The 12,930-nt window shown below is 41.9% G+C and overlaps 1 protein-coding gene across 1 annotated transcript in view; it reads right to left on the bottom strand.

Moving 5' to 3' along the window:
• Positions 1-745: 745 nt before the first annotated feature.
• The window catches only part of LOC128438650 (DNA repair protein XRCC4), a 25,532-nt gene continuing 13,347 nt past the window's right edge, over positions 746-12,930 (bottom strand). The window contains exons 4-8 of the mRNA XM_053421268.1: positions 7,648-7,814; positions 6,845-6,991; positions 5,616-5,716; positions 2,450-2,573; positions 746-1,386 (exon numbers count right to left, since the gene is read on the bottom strand). Of these exons, the coding sequence (XP_053277243.1) occupies positions 2,458-2,573; positions 5,616-5,716; positions 6,845-6,991; positions 7,648-7,814 (531 nt within the window). The 3' untranslated portion in view covers positions 746-1,386; positions 2,450-2,457. The remainder of the gene's footprint in view (positions 1,387-2,449; positions 2,574-5,615; positions 5,717-6,844; positions 6,992-7,647; positions 7,815-12,930) is intronic.

Raw genomic sequence — 12,930 nt, 5'->3', positions numbered from 1 at the left:
GGTAGTGTGGGCCATAGAACATCTACACAATAAAAGGGCAGATGTAAACAAGAAGGAAACGTGGGGGACAAATTATCTTTTGCAAAATGCTAGTTTAGAAAGTGGAAATGAAAGAGATGGCATACGGTTTATTTTCATAATGAAAAGAGGGAGGAAAGCATCAGCAGGACATGATGAATAAGCAGCAACAAAGCAGCTTCGGTTCCTTGGTGGTGACACCCTGTTTTCTGGGTGTAGCCTGTTGTGCTGCAGTAGTTGTTACTCTTCCTCTGGTCTAACACAGAGCCAAGGCCAAGGGGCTTGGCAGCGCAAGTTCGAGCACAGGGTGAAGTCAAGCTCTGGAGAAATTGCTTCCATACTCCTGGTCACAGATCTCTCCCATGCTCTCCATGTGTTTACCAGCAGCGCCATCAGCTCCTTAGGAAGCACTGCTGGGCCTTTAGTGAATATTACCACACGAATACTAACGCATCTGGGCAAAGCCTCTACGGCACAACTGGCTGTGATCGACTCATCCTTTATTGAGGATGCAAGGCGAGCAGCCAGTCTCTCGTGAGAACTCTGGCAGGTAATTGTCGCGGTTAAAGCAAACCAGATGGCAGTAACATGCTTGTGTTTCCTGAAAATCTCTTTCACAATTTGGGACCAAACCTGGCATAAAGACTGGGGCCACCGTCAGGATGCTGTGGCCTGGTTGTCATCTGTATGTCGAGGAGGAGGGTGGAGAGGAGGCAGGGAGAAAAGGTTAGTGGTAGAATATAATATTCACTGATAAAACAAATTTTAAAAGTTATATTTTGTGCTACATAAAATCCATGAGATACAGTTTAGTACATTCATATAAACATTATCATGTATTCAGCTTAAGACGATTTCGGGCAACATATGAAATCTGATAAAAAGCAAAGGCAAAGATGCAAATGAGAGAAGAAAAGCATGTTTCCATTGCACTCAGAAGCCGTTGCTGTCATGTCTCAGCTGGACTGAGCAGCACCACACACTGCAGTAATTTGCAGCCTTGTTTATTTGCCAGCCAACACCCAGATGTAAGCTGTGGGAGGATGTTATGAGGTTGTTGGATTCAAAAAAAGTGTCACAGCAACAAATGTGGTTCGAGTTTATCAACTCATATGTACCATAGATTGACTGACAACTTGATAGACACCGAAAGCTGCTATTACTGTTTCGACGCACATCACCAGCATTTTTGGAGATGCAAGTGTCGGTTGCGTTAAATGGACGGATTAGTCTGAGGTTGAATGTGGAAGTCACAGAACCTCGGGTCCTTCTGGCACAGTGAGTCAGGATGAGAAAGCGTGCAGCTGTTGGACGAGGAAGGAGACCTCACAACATTGCGTGTTTGTGCCGGATATTCAGGAGAGACCTCTGAAAACCAAAACATTAACAGAAGCTGATTTATCTGCACAGCTCAGTCAGACCCACCGCTGAGTGTGTCCTTATGGAGTCACGTTGTTAAGATGTTCACAGCCATGGAAATGTTTTACCAACTCTACCCACGGTCCCAGGAGGAAAATCAGTAAAGTTCCAGCATTTAAGACCCATCGATAAAATATGAAAAGCAATTGTAGCTTTTAATGTATTTGTCTCCATCATTAATTGGGAGGACAGTGGGATTATTCTGTAACGTCTGTAAACCAGCTCCACATCTGAGAATGGTGTTGAGGCCAGGGGCAGCAGGAGCAGTTGTGCATGATCCTAACGCCTGAAGCAATCTGTGTTTAAAGATGTAAGATGAAGAAAAACGCTTCAATAATTATGGAAAAATATGCAAGTGTTGGAGCTGACACTGTCAGATGCTGGGAAGTGTGCATTTGTGGGTTTTGCCTGTACCACTAACGATGACATCAAAATGATGATTCAAGCTTCCTTAATGGCGGAAGTGGGGAAGGACAGACGGATAAAACTTCAGTAGGGCATTCTACATCTGTTACTGTGATGGTTTTTCTGTTTAGTCTGAGCGCTGACACCGAAGAAAATTTACTTACAGGGCCATTTGTATCCCCACTGTATGTGAAGAGAGACTCAAGAAAACTCCTTCATGAATTAAAACATCTAAGAACTCAAGATAAAAAAGTGTCAAGAACTTTGATACTAAATGTTGTGATACCCAGTGGTTGCATCAGTCACACTACAATGACACTCAGTAAAGAACCCACCAGGGCCCAACAGTCTCTTAATATTCACTAGAAACAGATCTAAATTTGAATCTGCAGCAAATTTCACAAACTCATAAATATCAGTCCCCAAACATGCCTGATATTTTTCCATGAAGATCCATGAATTCATCTCTGAGAAATCAAGGAAACTTTTGATAAACGATTCCTGGATCCGCCCCCTGATCCCAATCCACATCAAAATAACGAAATAATCGAACCAACAAATAAACAGACAGGGGGAATCAGTCTTCTGTGCAGAGGTAGTGACTGACCTGTGATTTTATTCCTGCTCAGAGGGCTCGGCGTGAAGTAACCTGCGCCTCCGTCTCGGTTGTTCGTCTTCGTTATCAGAAAACGTGCGGTCCACAGTGACACCGTGGCACACAAGATTACGACCTGCATAAAAATATACAGCACACACACACACACACACACACACACACACACACACAAGATCTGATAAGAAAACACCTCTTTCTACATCATATATATACCTGAACAATCAGAGCAGTTCATTTGAAAAGTCAATCATGTCAATTGTAAATCAACTCACGTTTACATTCCCTCACAATTACTTCTCCCTGTCCGGCTACAAATTCCTTTAATGCCTCGAGACTGGCTGCCTCTAAAGGCCTGCACGCTGAGGTCTTCTTTCAGATTTTTGAGATGATTCCACTGGATTTATTAGCGGACTCAAAATTCTCTGTCTTCATCAATTAAAGTGTTTTCCCCATCAGTGTCAATTTCGGCACATTTGATGCAGTTTCGGGGCAATTATCTTCAGGTGACCTGTGTTAACCCCTTTGACAACCCCACACCTACAGTCCCATGACCGTTATCGGAATGAGAGATCTGGCATTCCACACAAGCCCGGTCACACTCAGACACATTTGTTTATTTAGAGACAGACGCATGAACACACCTGTTTGCCCCTTAACACTGCCGCTAGCCTGCTCGGATTCACAGATCGATGGATTGTGTTAGATAAAAAAAAAACACTTTGAGGACTTGAGTTGATTAAAAGATCGAACTTGTGGAAATAATACTAGTGTAAATATGAGTCTCATGTAACACTGTGATTGTGAAAAAGAAGCAATTGCAATTTCATCCCATTTCTTTCCTGTTACTCCTTTCCCTCCCTGATACTTCACGCCTTGAGCCTCTCCTTCATCCATCTCTGTCTTGTTTACGGCCAGTCGCCCCCCCGATGCGTGATGCGTTTCCTATGCTGTCACTATCAGATGCTGCACCTGAAGGGATCAGGTCAGAGAGAGTTGCTTCTTTTGTCTCCTCTTCTGCTAAGTCATTACTCCTCTCTCTTATCAGGCCTCGGCAAAATGAAAGTGCAGCCTATGGGGCATGAAGATGAACTGGGGCCGCACATGTCAGAGGGGCAGTGAGTGTGTTGGGTTTGGGTAGAGGTCTAGGTGCAAACTACCACGTCAATCAGGAGAGCACATACTTCTCCGAACACAACAAATGTCGGAGAGGTCTTGAATTCACCTAAGTTTACTTAATTTGCTTGTACGTTTACTGAATATTTAAACATAAAAGATTATCACAGCCCATCATTTATGTGTCATGTTCTCTAATCATTGTGAAGTGGGCTATGATCAATTAGTTCCTGGCAGACAGATGCAAACTGGTAGGACTAACAACGTGTTAGACTCCATTAGCATATTTTAAAAGCGTTTGACATGACTAGATGTCTTGTTTCTTGTGCGGTAATTATTGCCAAGAGAGAACCGCCTAGAGACTGATCTGTTAGACAATAAACACTAAGACACACACACACACACACACACACGTGTTTAAAACGCAGATAATTAAGAGAAGAGGTGAACAAAATCAATTGAGGCATTAATAAAGAGAGAGGTGCTGTGTGATTTTCACTGACAGGCTGAAAACACAAGAAACCACTGTAAAAGCTTTCTGGACTGCGAACAACAAAGTGTGTGTGAGCCAAGACCCAAACTGCGCAATCTACAACCTCCATCCGTCTTCACTGAAGCCAGGATGGGAGAGAGAGCATGGAGAGGAGGGTGTGTGTACACGTGTCTGTGTGTATGTGTGTGTGAGCGAGTGAGGGCCAAAAAAACAAAATCTGCTGAAGTCACTACGACATCAACGTGTTTCGCTAATGTATTATCCTCTCGGGGTGCCTGGAGTTTGGCTCTGAAGACAAACAAGGCCATTGAGAGAGCGATAAGTGGGGTATCCCAGCAGATTGCAGCACCGAGGTAGAGGGGGTTTGAATCAGCACATGTGACATCACGGCCGCTCTGCGTGATGCAGGAAGAGGAGGACCACCTCACGGCCGGCCGTGTGCAAGCAATCACAGCGGACTCTGCTGGGTGGGTTTATGACTCACTGACAAGTGCTTCCCAGAACACAGCTACCCGAGGGTACGCACTCTGCTTGTGTGTGCTTTTAAGTTCACTTTTGAGCCTACTCCTTGCACAATCAATTACTTTCAACTGTCAAGTTTATAAGACTGTAAAATTTGTAAAGGAGAGCTCAGACTTGTGAGTTTCACTGAAGAGTCGACATCATTGCTGAGTCACATCGTGACCTATGACATCACAAGAAGTACCGGGAATGGGCGAACGTTTGCCATGTTCAACACTTGCACACCCAGTTTCACAAGACATGGTGTAAGTGTAACTAATACTGCAGCCCAATTGCTTGCTTCTGCTTGTGGAACCGTAAATTTAGATAAAGGTGCCCTGAGTCCAAAATGAGTGATGTCAACAGATGGAACGATGTTTAAATTTCGCTTATATGGCTGATACATGAATTATCTGGTAGGTTTGTGTTCACCCTTTAACATGTAGAATTAACTCACTGAGACTGGATGCACATATAAATACAACTTTAAGACTAGGTGCAATGTTTGCATGCCTTACTAATTAAAATCAAACTTACTAGAGAAATGAACACTTTAACATACTATCAGTGTGATAAGAACTATCTGAAATGACAGAAACCAAATTTGAAAAAAGATGATTTGATGTTTATTTCGACTTTTTAGTCTGATCCAAGACCCATCCACGAACATTGAGGAGGCAGGGTGTTTTTAACAATATTGCAGCCTGCCACCAGGGGTCAATAAAGATGATGTGGCTTCACTTCATTTTGTCCATCCTTATAATTATATAATATAAACTCACACAGCTAACTGCCAGGTCTCATTATTTCATATATTGCACTGGTTTGACTCCGATATCAAGGCCTTTGTTATTCTGTGTTGAGTAATTACAGGGGGATTTTTCTGTTTGGTTTTATAAATCAGTATTACTGTTGGAACATATTGAGTCGCAGGCTAGGATGAAAAAACTTTTGTGACACCCAATTATTCAATCTGAAATATTCAGTGTCATTCAGTTTTCCTTCTGATGAAATTCACTAACACACGCACACGCACACACACACACACACCTGTGATTAGGATGGTTTGCTCCTGAGATGGATGGATGCTTGGAACAGTCTCCTCTCCTCTGTTCTGACTGCCATCTTCATCCAAAGTTGCTTCATCGTCACTGGAAGAAATAACCCAAGTTTGAGAGGAGAAGAGAAAATAAGGACAAAAAACTGAGCATCTCATTTTACTGTTCTGGCCAAACCGTTAGGTAATCATCGTTCAATATTTAATATTATTGACCACAAGGGACAGTGGCAAAGCCCGACATGTGAGGAGCAATTATGAGTTAAACTTCCATCCAAGCACGTTGGCCTGCAGTGACGGAGGGTCTAACAGAGGCTTGTACAAAAGAACAATTGAGCCATTGTCAGTGTTCTGCAGAAGCCAGCAGTGTGGCAAACCACATGTGCTGACCGACGTACTTGCAAGCAACTAAAGCAGATTATAATGATTCATTCTGCATTTGATCAAATGCTGAAGTAATTGTTGCACAATACAGTGTAGCTCATGAAATGTTCATCCCTCAGTTACAATGAAAAGTGCTGTGATGCAAGAAGCCTGTTAGTGATGAGTTACATAATAAAATAACATGTTGAATCACATGTTATTGTACGGTAGTCTAACCAGTTGACTGGAGGTGTATTAATTAGTGTATTGAAAGAAAGTAACTGTATTATATACTTATAGACCAAAACTGTGATAAATGTTAATCATTATTCTCCTATTTAATGATTCCATCCACTTCTGAAGTTTTCTCTTTCCTCATCTGAATATTTTTGCATTTCTGGGAATTGTATTAGGGATTACCAATTTTCAAAAGACCAAATAATGGCTTGATTAATTAAAAAAGATTAATCATATAATCATATGTATGGATTAATTAATAGTGATGATGATAATAAAAGAATATTTATTGTATTATCATCAAAAATGATGTGGATTGAAATGTAAAATAGTCATACAGTATATTGCCTTGACAGTGTTTGATGTAAATCCCCCAAAGCTATTCACAAATCACAAGCACACGTCTCTATCTCACGGTATTAACTGATAGGTATAACTTTACTGTCTGGCGTATCAGACACAGTTTTTTGTTCTGAGAACATTTATCAACCAGTAAACCCTGTATTTGAAAACCAGATTTCTCTGGGTCCTTATTTTAACAGAGGCAAATTAGCGAGGTATACTAGAGCATCACAGAGTCAGAGGAGGGCAGGGGACATCTGGGTTCATGACAGCTGCTGACCTGTGCCGCTTGTCAGCAGTCTGTTGGAGCTGGTGGACGGTGTCCTGCAGGCTCCGGATCTTTGCCTTCTTCTCATTCAGCACCAGGACAAAACGTGAGTAAAGCTTCTTCTGCATCGTCTCCTTATCCTGAACATGCTTCTCCAGCCTGCAGACAAAAATCACACAGACACCAATGTGCAAATAAAACACATGCAGACACTCACTTTTGCACATTTGCGCATGCACACAAACAGCCAGAAAACGACATGTTTTAAAAGCTGAAATTTAGTGTTTATCTGCCGTCTGAGAGCAATTTGCTAAGATGGATTGATACTGATGCCTCCATCCTGTGCAGACACACAATACTTTAGCCTCAGACTCCAGGTCTGGCAATGTGTCATTTATTGTCAGAGGAATGGAGACGCAGATAAACAATAAGATAAAAAAAATATATTTTAAAAGATGTAATTTGCCAGGGAAATATAAATCAAAAGAAGTAAGTAAATCATTTGGAGTCAGTTCCCCGAAAATACAAGATCAGTATGCAACACTGGGCGGATCCCTCAATCCCTCTGAAATGGGCGACCAGTGATGATGTCATACTGGGTGATTGTTGTGAATACAAACAGCTAGCGGTACAGCAAAAGCAAAGAGAGCACGCATGCAAACTGGAGGATCAAAAAACAAATACCAGCTCCGATCATCTGAAAACCAAACAATTTGACTCTTTCTGTATAGTTAACATATTTCTCTTGATCGCATATTCTTTCATAAACACATGTTTTCCACAACCAGCAGAGTTGCTTTCCTCCTCTTTCTTACTGAGTAAGTATTCGATGGTGCTCCTGTTTCAGTCCACGGTTCTCCTCCAGTAGCCGGCAGTTTTCTGACTGCAGATCTGTACTGCGCTTCAGGGACTGGCCAATCATCTCCCGGTTCAGCTCGAGAGGGTCTGGAGCCGGTTGGAGCTCCACCGAGCCCAAGTCCACCTGGAGGAAAGAGGTAAGAAGAGTTGAAAGCCAAATAAAATCTGAAAGGATTTCAGATTTCCACAGTAGAGAGGAATACCTCCACCAAGGCCCAACAGACTCCTTATGAAATCACATTTAAATTCACTATCTGCACCGAATTGCACACACTCAGAAATATTAGTCCCTTAAACTTTGCTGATTTGTCATCAAGTTCCATGAATTATTCTCTGAGAAATAAATACAAATGTTGTAAAATGCCCCCCAAGTGAAAAATGAGCAAGCACTTGCACCTCGCTGCTATCCCAAGAAGTTGTGCAATATGGACGTGCAACAAACCATTACATCACACTTCTTTGAAGTGGGAGAATTTTTAGGATGATGATGTGCTTTTTTCTGTCTGGGGGAAATACAGGATGAATTGACTGGTCGGCAGTAAACTGACCAAGTGAGCACACAGTTTCCTCTGTGTTGGGTTTTATCAGTGGCTCTTTGGAATCACAGGCAGGCTTCAGAAGTAATAAAACATTCCTCATTCAGTTTGCAGTTTGGCACTTAGTCACACAGCAGGACTGGGATATTACTGCTGGTCACAGAAAAATGCTGACATTTTTTTTAACAATAAGTTTATGTGTAAAATTTTTCGAAATTCCACTGAAGCCCTCTATATTTAAATTGGCAAAACAGGAGTCAAATTACAGCAAACAATAATTAACTAGAGAATCCCTCGAGGCGCAGTATTAAACCCTGAGTGATAACTGCCTGCCTTCAAAGCTGCCTGACGAAACACATTTTCAAATGGCGGCACAATGTTCATTTGCGTGTTGCCTTGGAGACGTTCCCATTCACGGACACACAGGGAAAGGTAATGCTCACGATGCACTGGAAAACCAGAAGGTGACGAGCTGGTAAATCTGCTGGGCTGGGCTCAGGGGTCACAGACCCACTACAATAAAGCCGCCATCTTCAAACGCTCTCATAAAATAGTTGTCATTTTTTCCCAGGTTGATTCTGTCCTGGCAGGCCACACAGCTGTTTCCCCTCCGCTGGGGAACAAGAACATGTTTCAGTGAGTGGACATTCAGTTCACGTCGCTCCCACAGCTTCACTACCTCAACCTACCCTTTAATCCACTACCATCCATCTTTCTGTTCCTTTCCTCCATTTTGTCTTCCCCTGCCTCTCACTTTACATGACTTTATATTCAAAAATATAGATTTAATCCATTTTCTCTCGCAAAGGATGCCAATACCTAATTTGTTCACAACGACGAAATCAGTGATTCCACTAAACTTATTTTAATGGGATCTGGACAAGATGAGACCACCCAGGGTCTGAAGGAGCGCGAGGTTCCTAGGAACTCGTAAAAATCGAGAGAAACATCAAGATGTCACAGTGATCTAGTGCAGGCTCCTCTTCGGGACTCAAAAGGATTTTGTGTGACATGAGATTGATTCAGTGTTTGTACCACATAGTCCTCCATTAATGGTGAGACTAGTGCAGTAGAGGCCCAGTGAGAACGAGCGGTGTTTGGCTTTTTGAATAGTGTAAGTGATCATGGATACCTCAAAGACTTTTCCTCTATCTTGTGCTACCTGTAACTGTCATTTGATAATAATTCAGTGAGGAGGGATAATGTAAAGGTACATCCTTATCTCCACATTTTAACTCAGTCATCACAGTTTAACCTGTGAGATCAAAACTGCTGCAAACACAACCTTCATTCACTGGATCAACAAAGAAAATAGGCCTCATACAGCTGCTGTTTGTTTATGTGTTTCACTACTGCAGTAAACAGTATAAATTCCACTTCAGCAAAGGTTTACCTTCAGCTTACTGTGTTGCACGGAAAGAGGGAAGATTCACTATGTGGACAAGCAGCATGATAACTTCAACTAATCAGTGACAGACAATGAAAACCTCTTTTATTAATGGTTCAAGTTATTTGTTGAATGACAGAAAAAGGCTGAAAGCTCTTTATTTTCTTGAGCTTTGGCTCCTCTCCTGAGACACAGAGATAAAGTTAAAGGTCAGTCTGCTCCCTGCTGCCAACCTCTGCCAAGGTGTGGGAGGTCAGACTGTTTGTCTATGCAGAAAACCCACTGCCACATACCTCTACTGCTTTTCTTAACTAAAACAACTCAAAGATAAGTTAATGGCTCAGCCTCTGAAAGGATAAGGCACAATACCTTCCTTTTTTTTTCAACATTGTTAACACCCATATTTTGTAAAACATGTGATTTTTAAAATCACTTCCTTCGGCCGGTTTTTTGTCACATTATATTATAGATTAGTGTGTGTGTGTGTGTGTGTGTGTGTGTGCGTGTGTGTGTGTCTGTGTGTGGTCTATCTGTTTGTTTGTGTGAACATCTCCAGACTGCTAGCCAGACCATAAGGTCAAACCCATGGAGAAGGGGGGGACGTAGGTGTGGACGACGGAGCCAAAAGAACACAGCCACAGTGAAAATTATTCTATGACCCACTGTGGGCACCGAGGACACAAAGCTTTCCTTATTACACGTCCATCACACAGCTGGAGACCTCACCCACCATTTATTTCAAATGATTAGAGGACAAGAAACTCATTTTAATCAATACGCACTAATCAATAAAATGGATAGAATTGTAATTCAATATGACAATGTCTGTCATATTAATTTATGTCGTTTCTAACTAAAAAGTCCAGCTATCAATTGCATCTGCACATTGTCAAGCAAGACAAGAACAATGGCTGCATCATAACGATAGTGATCAAACTCCTTTTTCTTTTCTTGTCTGAAAATAACTATTGTGCTCAAGTGAACAGGGAAGTGAGTGGGTGAGCACCGTGTGCATAATGACAAAGAGACAGTGTTCAAGGGTGGGCTGAGGTGCACAGTATGGGATGAGTGGGCTCGAGTGGAGCTCAGCTTGTCCCATCAACTCCCTTCCATCTGACGTGCAGGGGCGTGAGGCCAGATAAAGAGCAGGAAGTGAGGGGAGACGGCAGACAGTCCATTCCTGATAACACATGCATGTTCTCCAAAACAACGGGAATGCTGCAGCAGGGCATAGAACACGAGGAAAACACTTTCTCAGTTCTCTGTAGCAGGGCAAGAATGGGTTATGTCACTTATAATGTACACATCAACGAGAGAGATTAAGTCTGAGTAAGTGAACAGCTAGCATGAGGTGGAGGTTACTGGTGGTGACAGCAGGAGGGAGTGCGTCGGAGGATCAGACTTTTCAATGTGGTCAGGATTGAAATCTGGCTTCCTGTTGCACCAGTGTTTCCCAGACAGCAAGAGCAGAACAAAAACGTGAATACATCTGCAAAAGCCAAACATGTAAACAATATGTCCTCATATTTGTTTTTTTGTGTTTGGATGATTGTTGATTTAGTTTTTTTTGAAACCACAAGAAAAGCACTTTGGCCACTTCAAAGTTTTCTCACCAACATAAGGCTTTTCTCTTCAGGTCTCTCCAAATTGTTGACATTAACTAATGTTGAAAAGATCCAAATGGTGGCAGATGCTGCTCTTTGGTATAACCACAATGATGATACAGTGAAAAATCACACGGAGATGGTTCTGAGAAAGCACAGATAAGGGGCGCTGCTCTTACTGCAAACAATAGAATGGGTTTGTGCATTTAAACAATAACATTTTACTGCTCAAATTTGCAAAAAACTGGCTTTAGAAATGAGTCCCGTAAAAATGTATTTTGTTTTTGTGTCTGTATCTGAAAAGATTTCACTTTTAGACCTTTATATCAGATCTGTTCTCCACACCTCAGAATTTATGATTTGATTTTATCAGGTGGAGAAGATAATAGACTACTCCAGTGAATTTGCTGGCTGCCATCAAGCTCCACAGCAGGAATCCCCAGTGAACTATATAACACATGAGTGTGACAAACACAAAACATGGAACAATCCGTGTCACATTCGTCCACAAAGACTGATCCAGAATCCTCTGGCTTCAATTACCACAACTGTCAGGAATAAAGAGTCCCAGTCTCCCTGGACAGAAGCTGGTCTGAAGTTAGAGCTGAGCTTCAAGTGAAATTCGTGACAGTTTTCATAAACTGAAGGGAAGCATGTGAATAACATTGGTGAGTCTATCTTGCCGATTGTCACAGCACTGAATCATGTATTCGATGGAAAATAAAGCCGTGCTCAAGACTAAAGTACCGTGCAACAATTGTGTATTCAATATGTCAGTGAATTTAGATTTGAAAACACAAGACTGAAAGAAAGTTAGTGTGGTTTTGTCAAGTGTGAGCCAAAATGAGGTGATCTTAAACAGATGTGTAGTCTCTTCCATTTACATGCCCCACTGTTAAATCTGCAAGATTATTCAGTGTCTGTGCTGCCAAGTGACTGTGCTGGATTTTTTTCCCCCCCTACCAATGACAGATTGATACCGTACTTAAATAGACATTAAGGAGGGGATACTGTCTGACATAGCCATTTAAACACCTGCTGAGAAGTAGTTTAACAACGAACACCCAAATTACATTCATCATTACAACTTCTGGGGTCACATAAAATATTAATGTCAGGTTAAGTTTACCACCTGTTTCGTCTCCACCCGCCTTTCTTCTGCTCCCAAAGGAAACCTGCCTCATTTTTGGCCATGTCGGCACCCTCAAATTATCTGGCTGGGAAAATATGTTCCATCAGCAGCGGGGTAAAAAAGGTGTTACAGGTGTGAGACAAGACTGGTAGTTTGCACAGTTCTGCAAATAGTCCCCCCAGGACCCCTAGATTTGTGTCTACCACACGCACGCAGGATACCGTCGGCAACATTGTGAGTATTGGATTACTGTTTTTGAACTATAGAAGTGAGAATGAACAGATTTGTTACTCATTTTGTGTGGCGTAGTTTCCCCTTTAGGCAAGAGAAGAAGAAAAACGGCCTCCCGTAAAAAGAAGAGAGCTAATTTATGTCGTGTCAAAACCACTTAAGGTCTTAAATTAGGGAATATAAAAGTCAAATCATCAGTTTGTCTTTCAGCCACAAAGCTTATCCAGGCATCAGAAATGCACTGTGATTATCTATTATACTACATTTTAAAAGGCCTTGATATTCTACCGTCACGCCAAAGGATGTCCCCAGCAGAATCCCAGCTAGGAGTCAGTTGGTTATTTTGTAAA

This window comes from Pleuronectes platessa, chromosome 4 (assembly GCF_947347685.1).
Source record: "Pleuronectes platessa chromosome 4, fPlePla1.1, whole genome shotgun sequence".
Classification (NCBI taxonomy): domain Eukaryota; kingdom Metazoa; phylum Chordata; class Actinopteri; order Pleuronectiformes; family Pleuronectidae; genus Pleuronectes; species Pleuronectes platessa.
Note: the sequence above shows the minus strand (reverse complement) of the source record. Positions and strands in the feature narration are given on the sequence as shown.